Source organism: Grus americana, chromosome 13 (genome assembly GCF_028858705.1).
Source record: "Grus americana isolate bGruAme1 chromosome 13, bGruAme1.mat, whole genome shotgun sequence".
Taxonomy (NCBI): Eukaryota; Metazoa; Chordata; class Aves; order Gruiformes; family Gruidae; genus Grus; species Grus americana.
This window is the reverse complement of record NC_072864.1, coordinates 3,715,069-3,739,455: the sequence shown is the minus strand read 5'-3', so window position 1 is coordinate 3,739,455 and position 24,387 is coordinate 3,715,069. Positions and strand designations below refer to the sequence as shown.

General features: G+C 38.3%; 1 protein-coding gene across 2 annotated transcripts; it reads right to left on the bottom strand.

Annotated features, from left to right (window-relative positions):
- Positions 1-1,029: 1,029 nt before the first annotated feature.
- Positions 1,030-24,198, bottom strand: ZDHHC7 (zinc finger DHHC-type palmitoyltransferase 7). 2 transcript variants are annotated; one of them, XM_054840572.1, is made up of 9 exons: positions 24,010-24,198; positions 21,631-21,707; positions 17,688-17,773; positions 14,501-14,823; positions 11,598-11,722; positions 6,243-6,339; positions 5,684-5,765; positions 4,319-4,449; positions 1,030-3,266 (listed from the first exon to the last, which is right to left on the bottom strand). In XM_054840572.1, exons 4-9 carry the CDS (start codon positions 14,804-14,806, stop codon positions 3,090-3,092), a joined length of 918 nt encoding a protein of 305 aa, XP_054696547.1. In that variant the 5' UTR covers positions 14,807-14,823; positions 17,688-17,773; positions 21,631-21,707; positions 24,010-24,198; the 3' UTR covers positions 1,030-3,089. The 2 variants fall into 2 exon arrangements, with proteins under 2 accessions (XP_054696547.1, XP_054696546.1); XM_054840571.1 differs by lacking the exon at positions 21,631-21,707.
- Positions 24,199-24,387: the final 189 nt, after the last annotated feature.

Genomic DNA, 24,387 nt, shown 5'->3' with positions numbered 1-24,387 from the left:
CATTCACATATTAACACAGCGCCAATAGAAGGAAGTGAGAACAATCATAGAAACACCACACTTCCCACAGGATAGGCATAGACAAGTCCATAAATGACTTCTAGTATGTCACTGCTGCCCTCCAAGACTTCAGAAAGGGTTCATGAAACAACCTGACATTACTACTAGAAATTAAACAAGAAAATAAAAAGGAGATAAATTAGCAGGATCCATCTGCAGAGATGCCTGTTCCATTTGCAAAGTAAACCAGCTTTTCCCTAAAATATATGTAAACACAGCACAGCCTAACTCTTTTGGTACACAAATATAACCAAATCATTAACCATTACAAGAACCAGTGGCACAAAGTTGATATGAATGTATGTGGAGCTATTTTCTCCATAGACCCAGCAGTATACAAATGTGTATTATACCCAGGAAAGGTACCAAAGTACTTTTTAGAATTGTTGCAAACGGGAAATAAAGCACTTCCAGCCTCTCCATCCTTTCCTGCCTCTGTTAACCCTGTTTCCTGCTCGCCCTCACCCTTGGTGGGTCAGTTGTGTTGACAGCTACCTGAACTGCTGCTTTCTACGCTGCGTAATTGGCTGTCCTTGTATCTGAAGCTATGGAACTAGAGGGAAGTTAACGTTTGTGCAGAGAAACTAGGGAATCCAAACCTGTATTTTACGCAAATACCTTGAAGGTGCAAAGCCTGAGATGCCCCGTTTAAGAGTTTTCAAACAAAAAGTATTCACCATGTTTTCCCACTCGCCTTAGACAAACAGGTACTAATACAATAAGCAGTTACACCAGAGGATGCAGAAGAGGAGTACCTAAGAACAGCTGAGCAGTTAGCATAGCTTCAAACCCTTAGTAAGCAGAGTAGTATCTTTGATTTGGAGCAGAATCATCTGTTACTGGATATACACATACATATAAATTACAAGCCAAAGGATGCAAGACCATCACCCTGAAGTTGTTGTAATCTAAATATATGCAAATATGCACATCTATGTTCAAAAAAAAAGGTGACATATAGAGCAGAAGTTAATCAACTAAGACTTCATTACTTTATTTTTTTTACATTAAAAAAATTACAACGTAACAAGGGTTTGAAAAGCCGAGTAAACCTGATTTCACACACACACACACTTGCTAAGTCACAGGGTTCAACCGCTTGAAGTGATATCTTCTGATTTTCATCAGGATATTTTATTAAACAATATACACATTAAGAGCCTCATGACAAAGCCAGACACATTTTTTTCCCCAATCTTTAAGATGTGCAACTGAATATGCAAAGATTCTTGTGGAACTTCCAGCTTTCCCCTCAGTTACATGAGACGTAGTTTTGTTCATTTGACTGCAATTTCATTGGATGTGTCCACCTAGAAATTGTCCGGTGTTACACATCATCTCCCCCAAGCAAAGTGAACGTATGACATAGTATTGCACAGTTTTGTTCGTAGGGCCATAGATAATAAATGGATCCCTTAGTAACTTCACCCACCCAATGGTATAAAACCTGATGAAGCTGGAATCAAGATGCCACAAACGGTTACAAAGAAATGGAGGAGCAGGTCACTGAAAAAAGAAACTATAGCTTCTGTAGTACATAAACTTTATAATGCAAGATTCTTCAGCACGTTGAACTGCTTGAAGTGGGACAGATCATCAGTGCTACTGGCAAAGCAAAAGCAAGAACAGGACAATTTTAAGGCAAGTCCCAGAACAGGGAGCTATTTACTTTCTAGGCACGATTTCAAGCTATGCATCAAGGCTCCTGCGTTATCCTTTATATTGTTGGTAATTTATAGAACAGATTAACAATACAAAAAATAGTCTAAATATATTTTCTTAAGAACCCACTTTTAGCTGAATTTCATTACTTGCAGCTTGTATTTCATTACTTGCGGATTTATAAACATTTCTTAGCACTACTGTTGTTTGTCAGGCCCACATAAAGCAGTTCTAGATCTATATTGCTCTCATTTCTTGAAAGTAGTTTTGGTTGGAAAATTGTTAAATTCAAGAGAATTCCTTCCATAGCAGATATTTCTACATTTATGATCTGTTGTACTTGAGAAAAAGGCAGCCTCCCTCATTCCTCTGATGTCTTTGTTCAAGGGATCATTAAGTTAACAGCTTTCCTTCTATGAGAAGTCTGTACAGTAAAAAAGGGGCAGAGCAAGACCTTACAAAGACAACTGTTTTCAGTCAATAAACTCCAATCTGCAGTACATTCATTATAATCTTGCACAGGAGGATACAGTCACTGGTCCCACTTACCCCTGCACAGAGGACTAGATGCAATCCTCAAACACCTACACTTCAGTTCCTCTAGAATCAATGCATTAAGAATTGGAGATGCATGCCTGAGGGCAGAAACTGCCCCACAGCCATTAGTTAAAAATGTTGTTTACTGAAGATTTAGAACTTACCTAAATGCCATATGACATTATGGCCAAACACAAGACATGCTTCTGTGAGCCTGGGAAGACATTTGGCAGGGGTGTAACAGTGCTTCTGATGTGTTATGCTGTTGTGTGCACCAGTCCTTTGAATCACTTGCATATGAGGAATGTGTGCCTGAAGTGGGACACGAGTACAGCTCTGCTTATTAGGACAAGCTGAAATATAAATTAAAACTGAACAAACCACTATTCCCTGAAAACTGGATTTAGAAGGCTAGGTCTCATTTGAGATCAACTTTCACCATAATACTCCTCCTTATGATTGACAACTGCACCTAAGTATATACTTTTTATAAAAACACACAGGTAATTCCCCAAACATTTATCAAATAAAAAGGGTTTAACAAAAATGGATAATTAATCTCAAAATAAATTACAGTAGCATGACATTTGGCTTCCTTAGTGTGACCGCGTGCTTTTCCTTTGTTATCCTGCTGTTAAGACCATTACAGATCCAGTTCGCGTCTCTTAAAGTTAATGAGATGTCTGTGACGATAAATGTATAAAACTCTGCTTGCTACAAGCAAATGTCTGATATCAGTTTCACCTGGTCACAGATTATATGTAGACAGCCTTCTCTGGCCCCAAATAAATAATTATATAGTATTCTTGCAAGTTCCAGCATAATTAGACTCAAACAGAAAACTCAGGTCCTCCTTTCTTTGCTCTCAGTAGAAGTCGCCTGATTCGAAACCCTGCAAAAGGATTGATCCACAGGAGTGAAGGCTGACCCCCAAAAACAGATTTCATTCCTTCCCAACGTAGTCTCCGCTCCCATGTTGGCTTTTCACTCTTCAGTCTTTCAATCTCCTGTACATAAACAGACATGCAGTGACACACTGTTAAGTCCAAAGTTTAGTAAAGTCTAATAGCAGTTATCAAAACTGATGACTATTTTGCATTCTTATAACGTATAGCTAGTGAGCTGATTAGTTTCTTACTGTTATTTATTTAGTAAGGAAAAAATACGAATGGTTGATTTAGCCCTGTGGGTACAGGGCACAAGACTTAGAACACAAAATGCGTACAAGAAGGTCGATCTACCTCTTCCCCCCCCAAACTAAAAGACAAAATGACCAGAAAAGCTGATGTTACAGTAGAGGATCTGCACACAACATACCTACACTAGAAGTTGTTTACTCAGTTAATAACCAGACAATAAGGTTTCCAAGAAGGCCCTTGTACTGCAGTTACTGAAGCTAGGCTTACTCTCCCAAATGCATTATTCTGATGATCATTTTTTGTACTTCCCACTAATGAAGGCTGGATATTTACCAATTGTTTTCCACAGTTACTCTTCAGTACAGAACTACACTTTTAAACAGCCTCATATGAGAAAATTCTGAACAGCCACAAGATTCAAATTCCTTGTTTCCAGTCAATTATCCATCACAAAACATCCTCTCGAAGCTTAATACTGCATATTTAAGGGCGAGTCAAACATCCAAACTACAGTTATACTCTAATAAAGTGGATCAAAGTAGAGGAAAGTGTGAAGGGTTGATACAAGATAGCTAGGTTAAGTGTAAACTTGAGAAAAGCAGACATTTCTGACATATCAGGAGTTTATGATAGTTGAGAAGCGCAGGTCCAAACTGAAGCCAGAAGCTGTGCAATATTTGTAATTGAAAACCTAATTATAAAATTTACATCAGAAAAGTAAATAATGCAAGAACTTCTGTTAGAAAGTAAACCCCAATAAAAGTATTTCAATCCTTACAACTGTAGAAAAGAAAAATTATGAGCTATTTCAAATTTGGAGTTTTCTCCAAAGTAAGATCCTCCCCTCACGCAAATAAAACAACATCTAATCACATCTTCCTAGAATAATTCTTATAGCATACAAAAGTAGAGGTCTTTACCGTTTCATCATTGCATATTGAGTGGATTTGGGTGCCAAACATGACTGCAGTGAAAGTGAGAAACAGAAAACCCTCAAGGCACAAGAAGATCATCAGGATCACAGTTACAGGTGGGGAGAAGTCACTGCATTCTGTGAAAACAACATATGTAGTTATAAAAAAAATAAATCAAAAATCTATAGAGCATGGTCATACTGAGACACCTCCTCTTTGGCAAACAGCAATAAAAGCTAAATATCTGACGCTCGAAAGAACATTTCACAAACTTTCTAGCAGTGCAGCAGCTTTATTTGCTGCCCAAGGAAATAGAAGTGTTAAGGAAGTAACACTTTTGACACGTGGTACTGCATTACTGCAATCCTGCCTCAATATTTCAAGGATATCAAATAACTGTTTGCACATGAGATGATTTAAATACTCAGAACTGCACATATATAAAGATGAGAGCAGCTGGAAGTTTCATGCGTGACAAACACGGTAAAAACCATCACCACTGTCAGCTCTGACTTGCCAGTTAATCCAGATGTTCCGTTTTGCTGCAACTGCTTTATTATTTTTTAATTCACCACACAAAGCAATCAGTCCTGACTTACACTTATATTCACATCTCTGCAGATTCTCTGATCAATTGATTAACTCAATTATACTCGAACAAAGGAGAAATGGGACAGTACACAGGAAGCAGAATGTTTAAAGTAAAAAAAGGACTAAGATTCCATCCATTTAACAGAATATTCAGCAAAAAAACCCCAACAAACAGTCACATGGATTCCCGTTAGTTCAGGTACCAGGAAGAACATATTTGATCAGCCACCCTCTGTCAAAAGCACAAGACCAGAATGAGCTCTGGCACACAGGAACATTATGAAATGCAAGTCAGAGCCCTAAACAAGTAACTGGGACAGTTTAGGAAATTTGTTTTCTACAGGAGCCCCACAGTTGGCTCCAGTAACAGAACGAGGGAGAAATTTGTTTAAGTTTCAGCTGTCGTTCACAGAACTGTGGCAGCACACACAAAGCCCAGCTGGCAGCTTCAGGTAATACAGTGCTGAGGTGGTTGAGGACCAGCTATCTGTTTCCTTACCATCACAGACATGGTAAATTTTTACTATGTGGAAAGGGAGTGAGAATTGCCTTGACAGCCACAGCTCTTACAGTGAATGAATAAAGAGGGAAAAAAGGGGGAGGTGGGGGCAGAGAGAGAGATATGGGTACACAGGTATGAAACATTTTGAAACCTTTTCAGGACCTCACTTTAAAATTATCAAAGTCCTGTCATATTTCATACATGAGACTGAAATAGGTAGAAATCTATGACTTTTCCTTAATATCTGCTAGATTATGACAGTGAAAGTTTTTGCTTACCAGTCCACTGCCCTCGGACACAGGAGAAAAACTGAAACCCACACAGTATGAGCGCATGAGCTGAAATTAGGGCTATATACATCTGGAAAGAAGAGAGAGTGCTTATTTTTGACTGCTGCCAGGTAGTAAACCAGACATTCCTTTCAGCAAGCCTTCACCACTGCACAGCGAATTTCAAATTTCCTATTTCAATATTTAATTCAATGCAATGAGGTAAAACCAAATTCTAATTAAGCTTGAATCTAAAAACATAGGCAACAATGAAAGTTTAAGGAATAGCTCCCTAAATCACAGTATCATTTCACTAATTGTTACTACATAAAACACAGCAAAATTAAGGTAGTTTAAACTAAGACCACTTTACAAACTTAAAATGAGCATGGGTAGAAATATCTTCCTGCTTGGAGAATATCTTGTTTAGGAGGAGAAAAAAAAAAAAACCACACCACCACAAAACAATTGTGCCCCTTAAGCCAGTACTCACTACTAAGCACAATCAAAATTGTTATAATCAAGGTAGATTCATACTGAGATCAAGCTGCTGTTGATTTTCACTTACCGTAAACAGAACAAAAAATCTCTGATTTTTCTCCCCCACACAATTATTCACCCACGGGCAGTGGTGATCCATCTTTCGAATGCATCGTTTGCAAATACTGAAGGAAAAGAAAAGACTTCTGTTGAGAAACAATACTTTGCATTTTCATGTAGAAACAACGGTATCCAGTGGTCATAAGATGATGTGCTGAAATCTTTCTTGACAAACTGCAAACAATGACCTTATTTGCTTTAAAGAAACTATTTGCTCACAACTCAGCTTTTGGTTGTTACAAAACTGACTGTGTACATAAGATATTCTTCACATAAGAAAAACATTATTAATATGAGAATCATTGCATATCCTAACACACAATTAACTGAATCCAGTAACTTGTTTTAGACACTTGTGGCAATGAAGGAGCAAAGCTTCAGTTCTTTCTAGATTCAGTATTTAAAAAACCCCTTCCCTTCTGGAGAAGCTTTTTTAGACAAAATAATTATGTCAAGTTTACAGACTTTCAAGTTGCAAATTTAGTTTGTGAATCAGGAAAAAAAAAAAAAAGAAATTCAGAGAGAAATTGTCACTTTTGAGATTTCAACTGGCCATACAATTCTAAACATATGCAATCAAAATCTCAACTAAAGAACAGCTGACAATGCCACACCTCACCTCCTCAACATAAACCAAAACCACTGAAACTATAAGCAGCACACATTCTTTGCCTCTTTGTTAATGAACACTCAAACACTACTGTTCTTTGCTAGTTCTGCAAGTAATTGCTTAGTTTTGAGTCAAGGTTATTTCCAGAAAGAAAAGTCAAATACTTAATAACTCCATTTTACATCTGCTAGGCCATACAGCACCAGCGGACTCATTTCTCTAACATTCAGGGCCATCTGCAGCCAAACATGAACAGTTATACAAGAGAAACAGAACAGTTGCAACATGTGTTGAGAAGCTCTTCCATAAATCAATAACTTAAGTAATGCTGGTATTTAATTTTCCTAGCTTTGTACTTAAGATAGCCACACAAAGTGTTCCAGATTTTCCTGCAGAACATCCAAAATATTAAGCATTTTCATTTCAGCAGTGATAAAGCCAAATAAACCTAAAAAATGCAGGCAATATTATTCAAAACCCTTCATTTTTAATGCATGCTTATTTATGTATGGTATCTATGAGTGCTGCAGTGACAAGCCACAAAGCAAAGCTAGATGACTGTCACTAGAGTGAAGAAAGGGAGGTGCATGTGTGGGAAATAAATGCTACAAGGCATAAAATAATTTTTAAGTCATTGCATATGCATGATTATAAGGTAATTCAGCAAAAGGCAGTACATACTCCCGTGCAGGTTATATGAAAGAATCCCAAACCTGTCACTGCTGCTCTGAAACTCCCTTTGCCCTGAGCTATCATAAGGCAGCCCCCCTACATTCCCACTGCCTCTTGTTTATGGACATTAAAGAAGATTCATCCTCTGATGCAAATTACTTTTTAGAGTCAGTTACACATGAAAATCCCAATACCATAACTAAACACTGCAACCATTCTCTAGTGCAGAAGAAACAGGTATCACTCAAGAGAAGGCATTCAGAAGACTCTCCAAAAGATTTTCATTTCACAGCCTGCTGCCTCTAAGTTCAGCCTCTCATTAATTTCCCGAGCTCTGTGGGAAGGTGAGCTAACTCCAGTCACCACAACCATGCAAGCCTCCTAATGTAACACAGAATATATACTGTCACTCTAAAAAGAATATCAATGTGAAGTACTGAGTAAAATCATATCCAGACTCAACCAAGCCAAACACTGGAGGATGTGAGGTGGGCAGGACACACTTTTGCTCATTCAGTATTTCTCACAAGCCCACACAGAGCTCTCCAAGACATCAGATGTCTGGAACCTTGCCTTCATTTCTAATCTCACACCAAGATTCAACGAATACTTCCAGCCAACAAACTCACAGCAATGCTGAAAACAGCGGTCCTGCCTTCTTCCTACCCCCCGTTACTTGTATTCTATTCCTTCCCCTGCTCAAGCACAGATGTTTATGTGACAAGATTTTGGGAAAGTCACTCCATTAGCTGCAACCTGGGTCACAGATTGGTAGGGGTTGGAAGGGACCTCTAGAGATCATCTAGTCCATCCCCCCTGTTAGAGCAGGATCACTTAAAGCAGGTTGCACAGGATGGCATCCAGGCGAGTTTTGAGTATCTCCAGAGAAGGAGACTCCACAGCCTCTCTGGGCAGCCTGTTCCAGTGCTCAGTCACCCTTAAAGTGAAGAAGTTTTTTCTCATATGCAGATGGAACTTCCTGTGTTCCAGGGTCATTTCACCATACATGAACACTCACGCCTACACAAGAAGAAGGAGCGATATGGTAGTGAGAACAAGCAGCTGTGGACAAAGAAAGGTCTTCTCCAGCTTGGCACTGCTGCTGAATGTACTCAGGCAACTGCAGGTGCCATTAGAGTGTTGAATGCCAAAGATAACATTCAGAAAGACACAGCTAATGGCTTAAGAGAAATTGGTGTGGATTCACACTTGACTGATACATTCATCTCAGTGACTTGATTCTGAATAACAATTCTGACACACAAACGCAGGCACTCAGAACAGGCTCGAAATAATGATAGCTGTGCTCCTTCAGTGAAAACGAAATAGCATTCACACAGGATAAGCCTCTTCCTTATGCTGAAAATGTTAACTGCTTAGTAAAATCTCAGTTTAATATATTTCACTGAAGCTAGATATTTAGCTGTAAATAAAGGTTTCTTGTTCTTTTTCCCATCACTAATGCGTATTATGAAACTATTTTTCTTCCTCAAAAGAACTTCTGCTGCAGTGTTGCACAACAATTTTCATAACTACATCATAAGAGCCTCTTCTGTTAATAATTTACTACTAAAAACATGCATTGTGGCTTTGAGCATAACTATTTCCCAACAGGAACCAACTTCAATTTCCATTTTCAAGTGTCTTCTATCAGCAAATTGCCACTTTGACTACTCGGGACTAGACCATCCTTTTAATGTCCTTGGAATGGGTTTGTAAGCCAATAAAATGTTGGCAGTATAATCAAACAAACCTTTTTTCTATTCGGTACACTTCTGCAGTGCTAAATCTATGGCAAAGAATCAGACTCTAGTAGCTGGTCTATGCAGTATGTATTCAACATCTGAAAAATTACCGAAAAATCCTTTGTTTTACTTAGGAAAAGTTAACAGCAACTACTAGTAGCATGTATTGTATGAGTAGCAGAAACAAAGGCAATTAAACCAGATCTTAAATCTAACTGCTGAGATTTAACCAGATTAAATCTAACTGCTGAGAAAAACATGACAGCAGGCTAACAAAAGGACAGCACATAGACTTTCAGGCTCTGGCTTTCTCTTTCAGATGTTCTGTGAAGCCAGTTATGCACTGTGCCAGCATTAAAATGCATCCTTTGTCCTTATGTGGAACATCTTGCAGTGTATTTTACCAAGGCATAGAAAAGTAAAACAATTCACAAGACGTGCAAAGCCAGGTCCTTGAACCAGTGGTCAGTGAAAACAAACCCTCTGAAAGCATCACAGATTTCCTTCGCTGTAGAAACTCCGCATTCTTGCTCTAACAATAAATACCACTCAAATGCTTGCTATAAACAATGTGTTCAAAGTCCCTTCTTAGCTTATTTTTATTCTTCTTCCACAAAGAAACAATAATTTTTCAACCAATACCACCTTATCTGGGATCACAGGCTACTGGACCAGCCAAGGTAACACAGTGCCTGCTGAGGTTGATGGCCCAGATGTACCCAACAGACTCTGCAGGGCACGGAGCCGCAGCAACTCTAGGCTCTCCAATACTCCAGCTTCTTTACTCATATGTAGAGTTCAACATAAAATGCCTTCATTTAGGGCTACTTCCAAATTAGTAAATCCAATCGGGACTGAAGGTGTGGGAAACACTTTACAAAGATACCTGCAAAGTCTCTGTAGGAGCCAGGCTAAATCTGAGATGAGAAAATTAGCAAGACCCAACCTACACTCAGCAGAGCTTCTCGGGTGTCCCTTTACCGCATCCCATGAACACAATGCCAGGATGTCTGAACAGACGGCACAAAGCTGTTTTGGATCCCCAGAGATTAACAGCTTAGATTCTGCCACAGGAAAGCAGCTGCACTGCTTCCACCCCCAGGCCCACCGAGCAATCAGCATAGCTGTGTTCATCTAACGCTCTACCACAGCTAATAACACCAGCCAGAACCAAACTCGTTGCACACGAAGGCAGGCCTGGTATGTGCATCCATGCAAAAGCTAACCTACAACACAGATAAACTAATTGAAGATAATTCTATACTTGACTATTTATACATGAAACTTTTCCCTTCACACTCCAGATACAAAAACCCACTCACATCTGAGAGAAGAACAAGATTTCAGTGCCAAGGCTGAGTATTTATAATGGAAATAGCTTCTCAGCCATAACTTTCACACAGATAAGTGACATACACTGAAACATTTATTTTAGAAACCACAAATTTACAGAAAAATTTGAGAGTCCTGACAAGACTTCACTCTGTTCTTTTGAAGGGCACTAACTTAGAGATTTAAATTTAATACGCCACACAATTCAATACAAGTCACTCCTCACACCTAGAGCGAGCCACGAGAAACATTTACATATTTATGTAAGTCTTAATTATGCAAGCATATCTATTTTCAACAGTCACACAATAAACATTACAAATGCAGATCCACAGTGCCTGAAAACTCAAAAGATTGAGAATTAAAAATGTATATATTTACTATCTCTTCCATAGCATATTTAGTTCAAATTATCATCACTTTGTCCTTATTAAAATGAATCTTCAATAAACAGAAGTCCATTTAACCAATTGTGTATACAACTTCGGGAAAATAATCTGCCAATTCACATATAACTTTAAATGACACACTACAAAGACAGGATGACACAAATGAAATTGATAGTTTAAAACTAATCTGTATTTTCTTAATTTAAGACTCCAGGATTCATTTCTTAGATCAGCTTCTAACAGAAATTTCCTTGAGATTCTTCCCTTTGCCCTGCATCATCAACAGTATGGCACAATAATTAGTGTGATACACAGGAAAAAATATTTGCAGATCAAAAAGTATTTAAGACACCACAGCATGACTATTTCTAAAAACTCGAGTCTCTTCTTTCCCCTCATCCACATTCATTTTTGGCCATAGTATATTATATTTATTAATAATCTGCAATGTATGTATTTGAAAGTTTATTGGATAGCAAAAGAAATTTGTGGGGAAAAAAATTAACACAGAAATATCAGGAATATTATTCCAAGACTCAATATACATAACTGCTTTAAAGAAAACTACAGCATACCTGCAATGGTGTGCACGTTCAGGTTTGATACTACAGCACTTCGGACATTTGTAGATCACTTCTCCTGGTTTCAGTTGCAAATTATCCATGTATTCTTTAGTGGCATTTCCTTTGGGTACAGCCCCCTGAAATCATTTAAATTAAAGTAGAGAAAGCTTCCTAAATGGAATGAGAGCATTTAAAAATACATTTTATAGACTTCATACCAGTAATCTCAGGATAATTGCTGAAATAAGTTCATTTACTCAAAGCTGGTTTGCAATAAGCCAGAGTCATTTCCAAATGAATAAACTACCTCTGCTTGACCTCAAATTCAGTTTCATTTCAGCAGGACTCATCTATGACCAAGTATTAGCACAATTCTGACAGGACCTGCTGTCACCAGCAGACATAAAATGAAGAGGAAGACACATCTTTCCATGCAGATACAAGCACTACAGGTACAATATTTGCTGAAAAGTTACTCTGAACAAGCACTATGAAGAGAAACGTGCTTTCTTACAGCAGCATAAGTTAATTGTTGTGACGTTCAACTATTAGCCAAGCCATCCACAAAAGTTAAATCAGCAACAACTACTTGAAAGATGTTATTTCAACTCTCAGAATCCAAGATTTAGCCAACTGCCCCACGTACACAAGCTTTGAGAACCACCAATCATTCTTTTTTCCTTTATTCTTAAGCTTTTAGCTTGGACACTGTCAGCAGGAATCACTACTGGCTTCTTTTTCTACATCTACTATCCCCTGCTGCCTCCTGCTACTGTAAAAGTCTGCGTAGTTACATGGTAAACAGTTGAAAGAACTGACCCAGAAGGAAAATAATCCATCAGGAAAAGAAATTATTTTTTAGTGATTAGCTCTCTGAGCTGTTCACCACAGACCTGCGTTAGCAGCTGTTTCAACACAAAGAGGAAGATGATGAACAGGCAGGAATAGTAGGCAGGCTTGCTTCTTCCAGTAACAATATTAATCTAGAGCCTTGCGAGATCAGGATCTAACTTTGGATTAGTAAGAAGAAAATAATGGAAAGTACCACTGTCACCTTGCGTATTTATAGAGCTAAAGGTTTATCTATGACAGGAAGCGACTGTGAAATAAACCGGGATATGAAATCAAAGTGCAATGGCCTTTCTGTACCAACTCCTCCAAGCCAGCACTTACTTCACACAGGGATAACCTTCTCCAGGTTGGCTTAAATCATCTGCAACATTCTATAATTATTTCTCATTCAAACAAAAGCCCACTGCAACATCATCACTTTACATAGACACTCTAAGGAAGTTTTCGGGACAGAATTAAGAAACCAGCAAGCACTTCAGATTCAATTGCAAAACATCTCTCTACTTAGGCAGAACGTTTTTGTTGCCTACGGCCTACAATAACAATCCTGTGTTTGTATTGCCTGAGACACAGCCCAAGTTCTGCCCCAGATGAACTTTTTGGCTAAGTGGTGCTTCAAACTTGAACCAGCTGGCCTTTGACGAGGTACGAACTGAGAGTGAGTTGCTTAAACACTCATGTTGTATTGCTGAAGTATTTTTTTTTTCAATATAAATGTTCTCATTTAAGTTAATACTTTAGTGTAGACATGGTGAATTACCTCAGAGACAACTCCTAAAGTACAAATTTATCTTGTTCCAGGCGAATTTATGCTTACAAAACATCTCCCTCAAATTCACCTATTTGCCTTTCACTAAGGACGATAACTGCAGACCATGCTTTTAGCATTTTGCTGATAAAAATACACTCTATTTCAAAAATAATCTCAGATTGCCACCAATTCCTTTCAATAAAACAAATATTTTTATAGTTATAAGAGTACATTTAGTTCACACATGATTTGAGGCAGTTTATTCCTTTTTCCTTTAATCTTAGTTTCTATCACATAGTCTTGTCTTCCATTCTGGGAGTCAGCAGGAGAGGAGTGGAGGAAAAAAAAGTAGTGATTCATCTCAATTTCTATCATGTTTTATCCATAAAGAACAACATAGGTCTAGAAAGAAACACAGTTTTACCAGTACGTATTTTTAAGCAACTTAAACCACTAACTTTCTTAGCTGTCACAGTTTATACAAGTCATAACATTTCATCACTGGGTGTGGACTCAGAAGTAAATCAAAGACCTAGCAAACCATTAACTACAACACCCTGCTGGTTTTTCGGACACTCCCATCAGTTTTATGTACACAGTTACTGTCTCAAAAATCTGGAGAAAATAATGCTTTTCCCCTCACCCGTCTCTCCGCAGATTTCTTCCCTAAAAAGACTTTACTAATAGATTTTAGTACAAAATAAACAATTTAATCTCTTGAACTCTTGAAGAGTAAAAGTCCTAAGAAATGAGTATGTTTAAGACCTTTCACACCTACACTGTTCCAATGTAGGTTCAACTTAAATCTCCCTTCCGACTGACTCCAAATACCTAAATGCAGTAACGCATGAATGATGTAGTACAGTAGTTGTTACTTTATGTCAATATGTGACTGAGGTTTTTCAGAATGTCTACCTACAGTTCTTTCATGTGCCATGAATGGAAGACACATTTCAAAGGATACAGGATACTCCTCTAAGGGAAAAAAGTAAGAAAAATTAAAACAGAAAAGACTAAAGCTTCATAAGCTTCTTCAGAACCTCAGTTAATATTTAACAAACTGTATTTCTCATGAGCCTACCTCTCCCTGATAAGTTAATTTTATACTGCCTGCTCCTCAAGTCAAAAATTATTTATGGTTTCATGAACAGAACAACAGGAAAGGTACAGATATCATCCCTTTACCTTGAGGGTTTTCAATTCTAACACTACTTTTCCTAGCAGGAGAATGATAACACTTCTCCAAATTTCTCTGCAGATGATGAGCTACAGGAGAGAACAATCCAATGTCAAGGAACGATCGCATACTTACTGGATCAGTTAGCATAGTTCTCAGATGCGATGACAAAGCTAGTACTGCCAAGCAGTTAAAGAGAACACCGTTGATCACAGAGTACCAAAAGTCTTTGGAAGGCAGCAACATGACAAAAGTCACTACGAAGTCTGCATAGACAACCAGAAGCCATGTCATTATAGCACAGACCATACCACAGCCATCTCGGATGAACCAAACCCTTTCTGCCATGTCGGCCTCTGAGGAAGAGGAATCGTAGCTGTCATTTTCAGCAAGAAGCGGGTGGTGCTCAACATCACGGAATCTGTGCCCTGATGACTGCATGGTTTTCTGGCCTTGCCCTGCGGGAAGCAAAGATACCATTGCTATGCATAGGGAAACTGGAAACACAGGTTTTTTATTTCTGTAAGATAAAACACAGCCAAGTTCAAAATAGATTACTGAGATTTTTTTTATCAAAACCTGAACAATTCTATGACTACATAAAGATGAAATATTTCTGTAATCAAAAGATACTAATTTACAAAGTCTCATCAACAATTTTGTAAGCCATTTACTGAGTTTTATAATCCTATAACTTTATTATGCAACTTCAATGCTTGACAAAGGGATTTTATAATGGTTTCATTTCCACCTTGCTGTGCCCATAAGCCATTCTTCCCCTTTTGTTAAAATGTACCATCTTTCTTTTATCTTACACTAAAATGGCAAAGTCTTCATTAAATTACAGCTCATGTCTCTCAGAAAACAACAAATTATGGCACCAGACTGTTGACTTTTCACACTGCTCCAGCAACCCAGGGAAGAGCAGAAAGAAAAAACAGAATGCAAATAAAGCTGTTCTAGTACATTGTTCACAACAAAAAACAGAACAAGATAGGAAGCAGCTAAATTTGTTGACAAAAGTGCTATTGTGTTGAAAACAACACAAACCCGCTACAAATATGTTGGATAACTTACAAAATGGTCTCAGATCAGACCAAACTTAAGGGAAACAAACGGTAGTGGTTAAATTAGCATGGCAACAGATTACATGAACCAGATTTTCAAAGAATGTATTAATTAATTAAATTTCATGAAAACTCTTTTAGGGCTTTGTTGTTGTTCCAATGTGGAACAAAAGCAAGACTTGAAACCTTAATAGTTTTCAGGAAAACAGAATTATTTTCCAGATGTCTCTAATAAGCAAAGATATGAAATGGCAGAACTAAAGTGCTGTCAACAAACAGGAGACAAAGTAAAGCTTAAACATTATGCACTAAGGATAACCTGCAACTTTAAAAGTATACCGTGTTCTAAAAATTGTATTGATTCATGCTATTAAAGGCCGTGTCTGAGAGAAACTTGAAAGCATTATATTGATTAATGACAGTCATGCAGAAGCCTCTGTTTTTTTCCCCTTATTAATGGTAACCTATATATGACTGGTAAGAATTATGGCACTTCAGTTTACATCCCAAGACCTTGAATATAGAATCACTTTGATAGTCTAAAACGGTCAAAGTGACTATTACCAGGTAGAGAGACTCAGTGAGATAGTTTTCAGACAAAGCTATGTATTTTTAAATCCTTTAAAAAACCCCTCTCAATCCTATCTACCAGGGATCAATTCACATAAACATATTCTGCCCAGTAAATCTTTCAGATACTTAAGTCTTAATGCTAGAACTAGGCAGGAATAATTCAAGAGACTAGAAATGAAAACAAGTATATGCAGATTGCAATGTAGAAGTTCCAGAATAACAGTTAAAATAGCTGGCAGAGGTACTTCTAGGAGACAGTTCAGTGTGGGCTACGTTCTCTGGTTGTGAAACAGAACAAACAGAAATACAGCTCTGGTGCTCAGATCTAGCTGCTAACAATACCATATTACAATTTCTAGTAGTTACATTGTGTTTTCTATCCATGCCTTGAGGTTTTTTTTGCTTGGGTTTAGTTTTTTGGTTTTGTGATGGGTTTTGTTTGTTTGGTTTTTTACACAAAAGTCACCTCTCCATCTATTAAGCCATGGATGAAGGTAACCACAAACTCGAAAAATACCTTAGAAAAGAATAAACTTCACCTCTCTCAAAAACAATTCAAACTTAACCTGGATAAGTAAAGGCCCTTTCTTTTCAGCTACTTGAAGTTATTCTAATCTCTCTAAAAATTTACAATTAAAATTACAATCTATGGCAATTAATTTCAATAGCACTTTAGGACATCAACCACTCCCTGTGGTTAAAACTTGTAAAAGAAAAGTCAAGCTGCACGAAAACTACATAATTAGGAACTGGAACATGAAGATAACTAGGCAAATCAGCTATTATTTCAACAAAAATGGACATATAAAACTTTTAAGAAATGTTCTTGTCTAACTTTTTCTCTCTCAAAAAAAAAAAAGACCCACAAAAAAGGTATGTATAATAAACTTTTAACTAAGCCTTGAAGTATATGAAGAGCTGACAGCCAAGCAAAGTTATCACACGCACAAAATACCCAACAAATGCTCTAGAAGCAGTTTGGCTCTTTAAAGAGATAATTGGCAGTACAGGAAAAACAGTCAAGTACAGTGCATTCACATGTTAGTATTTTGTCAAAATCCTTTTTCATTGGCAAATCCTGGTTTTGTTAATTTAAATTTAGGGTAAATTCAACCAAATTCACAATGGCAAAAGTACTAGCTTTTTCCATTTTTTAAATATTTTTTTCCCCAATTTTATCTTTTTGTTTAAAAAGACAATACGTAAGTAATTTGGAACATTTTTTCAATCTTTTTTTTTTTTTAAACCAAAGGACTGTTTAGAATCCCCACTCCCCTTCAAGACATCCTGCTGCATAGATGTTTCGAAGTGTTTGAGAGGAATCAATAAGCCAAAACCAACCTCCCAATTCTGAAGCTTTCTATAGAACACCAATTTGGAATTCCATCCAGCTAGGGTGTGATACCCTTAGAAGGAGAAATATACAATTATTTTTCAATCGAGACAAGTTTTCAGCTGCTCAAATCAACAAGTTACCTTAAATCAGAACAGACACCAACATTCTGAAAAAAAAATATCACTATTTGTGTATGTCATGACAAATGTGAATTTTAGATCAATTCTGCAAGCAACTCCTTTAGCATACAAATGAAATAGCATAAAACTACTGTATTTGTTTTGCTTAATTGTATTAAAGACAACCAAAATTATTTTTTTTAGCATAACAGAAAACACCCACATACCTCGCAAATGTTTTGTATGTTATTCTGACATCATGTCCTTCCTTTGGGCTATCCTAGGCTATTCACATAGTCATATCTGATGTAACCTAAAAAGACATCATCAACAAACTCATTAGTAAAGCACTCTTGCTTCATCAGGAAAATAGTGTTAAGCACAACTATACGTAGATAGTAGTACTTTGAAATATGCTGCATGTACTTACAGCAAACAAGCTTCTGATCAAGAGGAAAAAAACCTTCTAGATTAAGCTATCAAAGAACAAACTAAAAAACTCTGAACAGTGTTCCAAGTAACATTATATGTCTTGTTCATTGTTTTTTAAGATGAATTGGATATCCAGATTTTAGCATTACAAACTAATGTATCTAAAGATCTAGCTCTTTTTCCTGTTTGCCACTCCTGTATGACTAAGAGACAGAGTATGCAAAAAAATATTAACCTTACTTGATTGTCTTCAGAGCTTACAGCAAGGTTTTTGGTAGCAGGTTATTAATAACAAGTATACATGCCTACTACTGTTTTTATAATTGTAAGATAAGATAGGAAAAACTGTTTTAACTCTAATTATTAGATCAAGCTATGGCCAATGTACAATTAAGAAGTTACTTATTCCAGAATCTGTATATAAAAGAAAATGGCCCAGAACTATGCTAAAGGGAATAAAGTTCTCCTTGCTAGAATTCCACCATATAGGCAAATAATTACCATACAACTTAGGATATACAAATCAGTATTAAGGGCTGAAATGCCAGCATAAGCCATTCTAACCATGCTGAATTTTACAATACAAATGTTCCATGATCTTGAATCACATTCCTTTCTTTTCACCAGGACATAATACTCAAATCCAAAACAGATTGTGTAAAGTGAGCATAAGTAGTTTTAAAAAGTGTAGATTTCCTTTTTCATAATGAAATACAGGAGGAGGAACTTATTTTATTTAGAAAACCATGTACTTCAAAGCTTTAAAATTTTAGCAGTTAACTTTTGGAAATCACCACATGGTGTTTGGAGCAGGACCGCAGCACAAAACCTTGAGTTAGATGTCTATTTGGGGAAGAGAACAGAAGAGGTGTGGGCCTGAATTTCTGACTGGGAAAGTTAGTGACCACATGCATGCTGCACACAAAGCACTCCTGCACAAGCTTTGTGACATGGAAGCTTCACTCTTATTTGGAAGGTTAATTTAAATCAACATATTTTGAGAGTAATGTAAGGCTTCTGACATTTAACAGCTATAGAAAATATGAAGGCACTTCTAAAGGAAAGCTTCTGAAACTAGCTTGTTACAAAAAATATTCCAAATACAGCATTACTGAGAGAGCTCTCCAGTACATATTTTCAAATTTCCCCAATTCAAAGGGAATTATGACAACACAGACTTTCCCTGAAAATGAGAAGCCTCTTGTCTGAAACAAGCTCTCATATTCTATCGCAAGCCTAAAAGGTAATGTGAATGCTTATTATGCACATATAACTGCATGAAGCTACTGACTGCTTTCTGGTTTGCTTTATAAATAAGTTTTTATACTCCTGTTAAACAAGTTTTCACAATATTGTGAAATCCACAATCACTAAGTTGTCATTGACATGGCATTTTGTGGAGGCTAAGCAGAAACACACAAGACGACGGGTTGAGTGTATCACATTAATTTGCAATGTCACCCACCCATTCTCTGAGTTGAAGATGACAAGCAATAGAAAAAGACATGCTAAGCCTCTGCAGGTGAAACATTAAAGTCAAAGTAATAATTTGAAATTGTTAACAGAGAATTCATTGACAAGACAGGGACATGATTTGTTCAGTCAGTTCCCTAATTCTAAATGCAATTCCATGCAAAATTTCAGTGTTTATCATAGCCTCATCAGTTACTGGTTTACGTGGAAGTGGCACCACGGTTCAGCTTTTGCAAGAATAATAGATTTAGTCAGTCTCATGTGATTTCTCCCTCCCCGTCCATCTCCCTGTTCTCCTTTCCAGCTGCCTACACCATTACACCCCACCTCGGTCCCCTTCAAGGGGAAGGGGATCAATGTTTGAAAAGCACTTTGACTTTATGAAGAGCTAAGCATCCCCACTGAGATGCTCACAGCTTTCCTCTAGATTATTAATTTATTTGCTTCAATGCCTGTCCTAACCAAACTGACATTGAGTCTTTGTTGTATACTTAAAGCACAAACCTCCAGGAGAAAGCACGACACTTTAATATCTCATATGCCAAGCAACAGTTTTTAATTTGACTATTTAAAAATCTTTATCTAGCATCAGAAGATAAATCTAAATTATTCAATGTTTCATGCAAAATGTTATCTGTTTGCACAGGTGATTATATTAAACCAAATCCAATACCATTCTCCTCTTAGGTGTTATCTGAAATTCCCAGGTTGAGAATGTCTCATCTGACCTGCACCTCGTTGTAATGAAATGTAGGCCCACAATGCAGATATGATATTGGAATAATTAAAAAAACCACCACTTTTAAAGAAGTTACATTACAAAATCATGATCACTGCAAAGATGGTCTTGTAAAACGACTGTTCCCGAGATGGTTTTAGTTTTCTAATGGGGCTAAAGAAGATCCACTGCAACAGCACATCTCCCTTCTCTAAGTTTACTGGAAGAAGGTTATCAAGGACATTAGGAAGACGAATGATACAATACAACTATTGTATCATGAGGCCCCTGCATTCATTGTCAATTAAATAAAAAAAAGGGGGCACTTCAGGGTTAAGCAAAGTCCTTTCCCCTGCTATTTCTGAGGAAGAAAGGAAAAACATTGTGGGAAAAGAAAAAAATCTGATTTTTTTTTTTAAAGCAGATATACAGACAAGAAATTATATACAGGCTAAAAATTCATCAGCTGTCAAAATGTAAATATTTTCTGGTCGCTTTTTCCTTCACGCTATACAATGGACAGTTCCTAAGATTCCTCATATTTCAGTTACAACGCAGTAAAAAGAATACTTTTATTTCAAAATTTCTGATTGTGTACCGATAAATCAGTAGTTCTAAGGACACTAAACAGCTATTGCACACTAGAAAAACAATCCTGCACTGCTTACATACAATAGATTTAAATCCTACCTAGAAAGCACAGCATTGATGGCAAATCAAAATCACAGAACTGTTGTCTCATTAAAACGTTACAGTGTAAAGATCAATTTCAATAACTACAAAAATTTTATGTAAACCAAGTGGGCAAATCTACTACTTCATCCAATTCCATAAGCAACTTGGACCATTCATTGCTGACAAATATCCATCAGATAACGTCTAGACATAATCACACCTAATTTAGGTGAGTAACCTACCTTTTATTACAGATACATGCAATCCAAACTGCAAACCCATTTAATAAATAAACTGTGGCTTGTTTCAACAACTTCTCAGTGACTGGTCTAGCAAACAACCTCACAGCAAACAAATAAAACTACTCCAGTAACTACAACAACCAGTAGCTGTACTGAAAACCCTTTAGCTCGCCCCCAGCAACAGCCTAGCTCTGTACAAGGAAACTCTGCTAGGTACTAGGGCTTCAAGGCTGAACTTTCTCAGCAACTATAGCACTTGTAAGAACTGCCAGATTAGCAAGTATTCAGAAGAACTAGTCCATCAACTACGCTCCCAATTTAGCTCTGACAGACTCAACTTTTTTTATCTGTAATTACAAAGAGATATGCCAAATTTCAACAATCTGGGACATATGTAACACAGTGCATACAACTTTGGAAAAGAACAGCTGAAATAAGTTGTGATGGCAACCCATGATACAACCCCGAACTGTTACTTATCCCCAAATCTATCCCATACCCTCAGTGGCATAGCTCATCATCTCTCTCAATCCTTGTTGCTTTTGCTCTAACTTAATATATTTTGTACCATATTTATTTCATTAATTTCCTGTTTGTGTCTTGTAGTTCTCCTTTGTACTGACCCCATACCTGCTTTACTGCATGCATACAGTGACACTTTACAGTGGAAACACGTAAATAATGTGATGTTATTTGCACACGAACACCTGCAACAAATTCAAGAGACAATCTTCAGTAAGTACATATTTACACAGCCAAGTTTTAAGCTATTGTAATGATTCTCCTTATGCCAGTCTCTTACTAAACAGCATGTGCTAGGCCATAAGACGACACTGGAATTGTTTTTCAGCTCTGAAAAGGGGATATGCTTCTTCTAAATAATCTCAGAAAAAGGGTAAATAGAAGAAGTGCTAAAGCATAAATATGGATGTCTTACTGGGAAGCTGGTCATCTAATTACTTATGTTTTTATTCCAGTAGCATCTTTATAAACATCCTCAAAACCCAGCAATGGGAATTCAGGTTAAAACAAGCTATGCAAAATAAAAGAAAAAACTATACATGTCTTCAGAACACGTATTTGTAAAAAGTATTAAAGAGCTTTGCTATCAGCAATAAACCTAATAGATTTGTGATACCAAGTCACTTTTCCATAAGTATCAAATAACATCTGAGATGTTCAACAAGGTATCTTTTTGAAAACAGATTTTTTTCCCCCACAGATAGGGAAGTCAAAATATATTTCACGAGACACTGGCACTCAGCAAAGATATACACTAGATGATACATGAAGAGTTCACTGAGCTACAACAGCAAGGACAGAACACTTCTGAATTAATGAATAACCTCTACCTGAGAGAAGGACATGAACACAATCTACGTGAGTAATGGCTGGGGTCTATATCTTACCTATTTTGGAATAGGGCCACAAACTCAAATTCAGATTAGACTCCAAAAAGCTAGATGCTTAAACCAGTATCAGTACTGTTATGTGGGAACTGAAAGTTTTACTCCTTTGCCAATGGCAACTGGATGCATCACATTCTCCTTTAGAGTATAATTTTTTATTTTAATTTTTGCATTTATCAGTACACGCTATATCCTCACACTCAATTAAAAACAGCTTGCGTATCATTTACTGATTGCACTGCATTATCAGGCTGGCAAGCACATTTTTATGTCAGTTATTATTTCCATATCCACACATGATTCTTCCTTCCAGGTTCCGAAAAGTAACGTTGTAGATCAAAGCTGAGCTATTTTCACTAGCGATTTTCAATACCAATTAAAGGAGTGTTAAAGCCTTTTGTTTCAATGGTTCCCCATATCAGACACATATAAAGCCTCACATTTCCTCTATCTTTTTCATCTTCAGCCTTTCAACTGCTACAGAATTCTATCAATTTACTTTCCTTAAAAGTTCTATGTCTTCATAAAAGGCATAAAAAAGAAATCCATCAGGTACATACGATACAACATATACTGCTTCAGAGCAAAACCAAGAAAGTTTTAGAAAGATGAAAAGTATTATCAATTTTTTAGCCACAAAGAGCTTTCAGCTATTTAACTCTGATCTAAAACCGCTAAAATTTTACATCAGTTTCATCTACTAACGAATCAGTACAGCTCTACTTTATCTGTAACATTTCAAAGTCTGGGAGCATCCACTTCAAAAGATCTAATTTAAGTCTGTTAATGTGAACAGTCACACTGACTTCAACCTAAGTATGTCTCCAGGAAAGCGAACAGTTACATCACTGTAATTCAGCATCCTGATACCATTATACAACTGTATATGTAGTATAGAAATTAGCCAATGATTTCCCAGCCCTTTTTTTATGGCACCGATCACATACACGCTGTACGAATCTACCCTCTCATTTCTGAGTGTGAGCTATTTGCATTCCCACTTCCTTAAAGCGCCGTTCTTCCCTCCTGGAAACAAGGAAAACTAGCACCACATAAATCAGCAAAACTCCCTAGAGCAAGTGCTAGGACGTTACCCAAAAGCGTGGTGTGACAAATGGTTGCTGTTCCCTCCCCTTTCAGCTTCCCACGGCGGCAGCTGAGACTCTACAACACAACCGTGCTGCTGGGGCACAGGGACACTTCCATGCACTTGTTTCCATGGCTGCTGACAAATAGTTTTAGGATTTTTTTTTTTCTTTTAATAACCCGAAAAGAGGCAGGAGCACAGCCCAGACCTTGAGACACCCCATTAAGAACTGACACCGAACACCGGCGGGGACTGACGGGGCGCCCGGCCCCCAGCCTGACCTGCCCCCGGAGACGAGGCAGATCCCCGCTAACCTTCGCCGCTCGTCCTTCGCCGGGGCTTCACCGGGACACCGCGCTCCTTCCCCGCGGGGCCCCGCCTCCGCGAGGACCGGGAGAAGCGCAGGGAAGGCCCGCGGCGGCCGGGCCGAGGGGGGAGCGGCGGCGGACGCCCTGAGGGGAACCGGCTCCGTGAGGGGAAGGTGGCCCGGGGAGGGAACGGGGGTGGATTTACCTCAGCGGCGGCGGCCCCGCTGCCCTCAGAGCTGCGGCCGGCGCCGTGCCGGCGGCGCGGTGGGGCGAGCCGGGGCCGAGCCCGAGCCCCCGCCGCTGGACCACCGTCGCCGCCACCGTGCCCGTCGCCGGGCGCTCCGCGGAGCCGAGGACTCCCGGAAGCGGGAAGGGCAGCGCCGCAGGAGGCGGAAGCCGGGTACCCCGCACTGCGCAGGCGCCGCGTCGGGAGGGGCTCGCCCCCTAGCTGCGCTGCGCAAGCGCCCACGAACGGAGGGGGGGCGCGGCCCGCTGTGCGCATGCGCGTCCCCAGCGGGACGTCCTTGGCGCCGGCTGTCCGGCCGGAGCAAGGTCCGTTGGTGCGCATGCGTGCGGCGCGGGT

Coding starts and splice junctions, on each gene's coding strand:
- ZDHHC7 (XM_054840572.1), bottom strand. CDS start 14,806: ATGCAGTCATCAGGGCACAGATTCCGTGATGTTGAGCACCACCCGCTT. Junction 11,723..14,500: donor GAACTATGCTAACTGATCCA/GTAAGTATGCGA, acceptor AAATGATTTCAG/GGGGCTGTACCCAAAGGAAA. Junction 6,340..11,597: donor GAACGTGCACACCATTGCAG/GTATGCTGTAGT, acceptor CTTTTCCTTCAG/TATTTGCAAACGATGCATTC.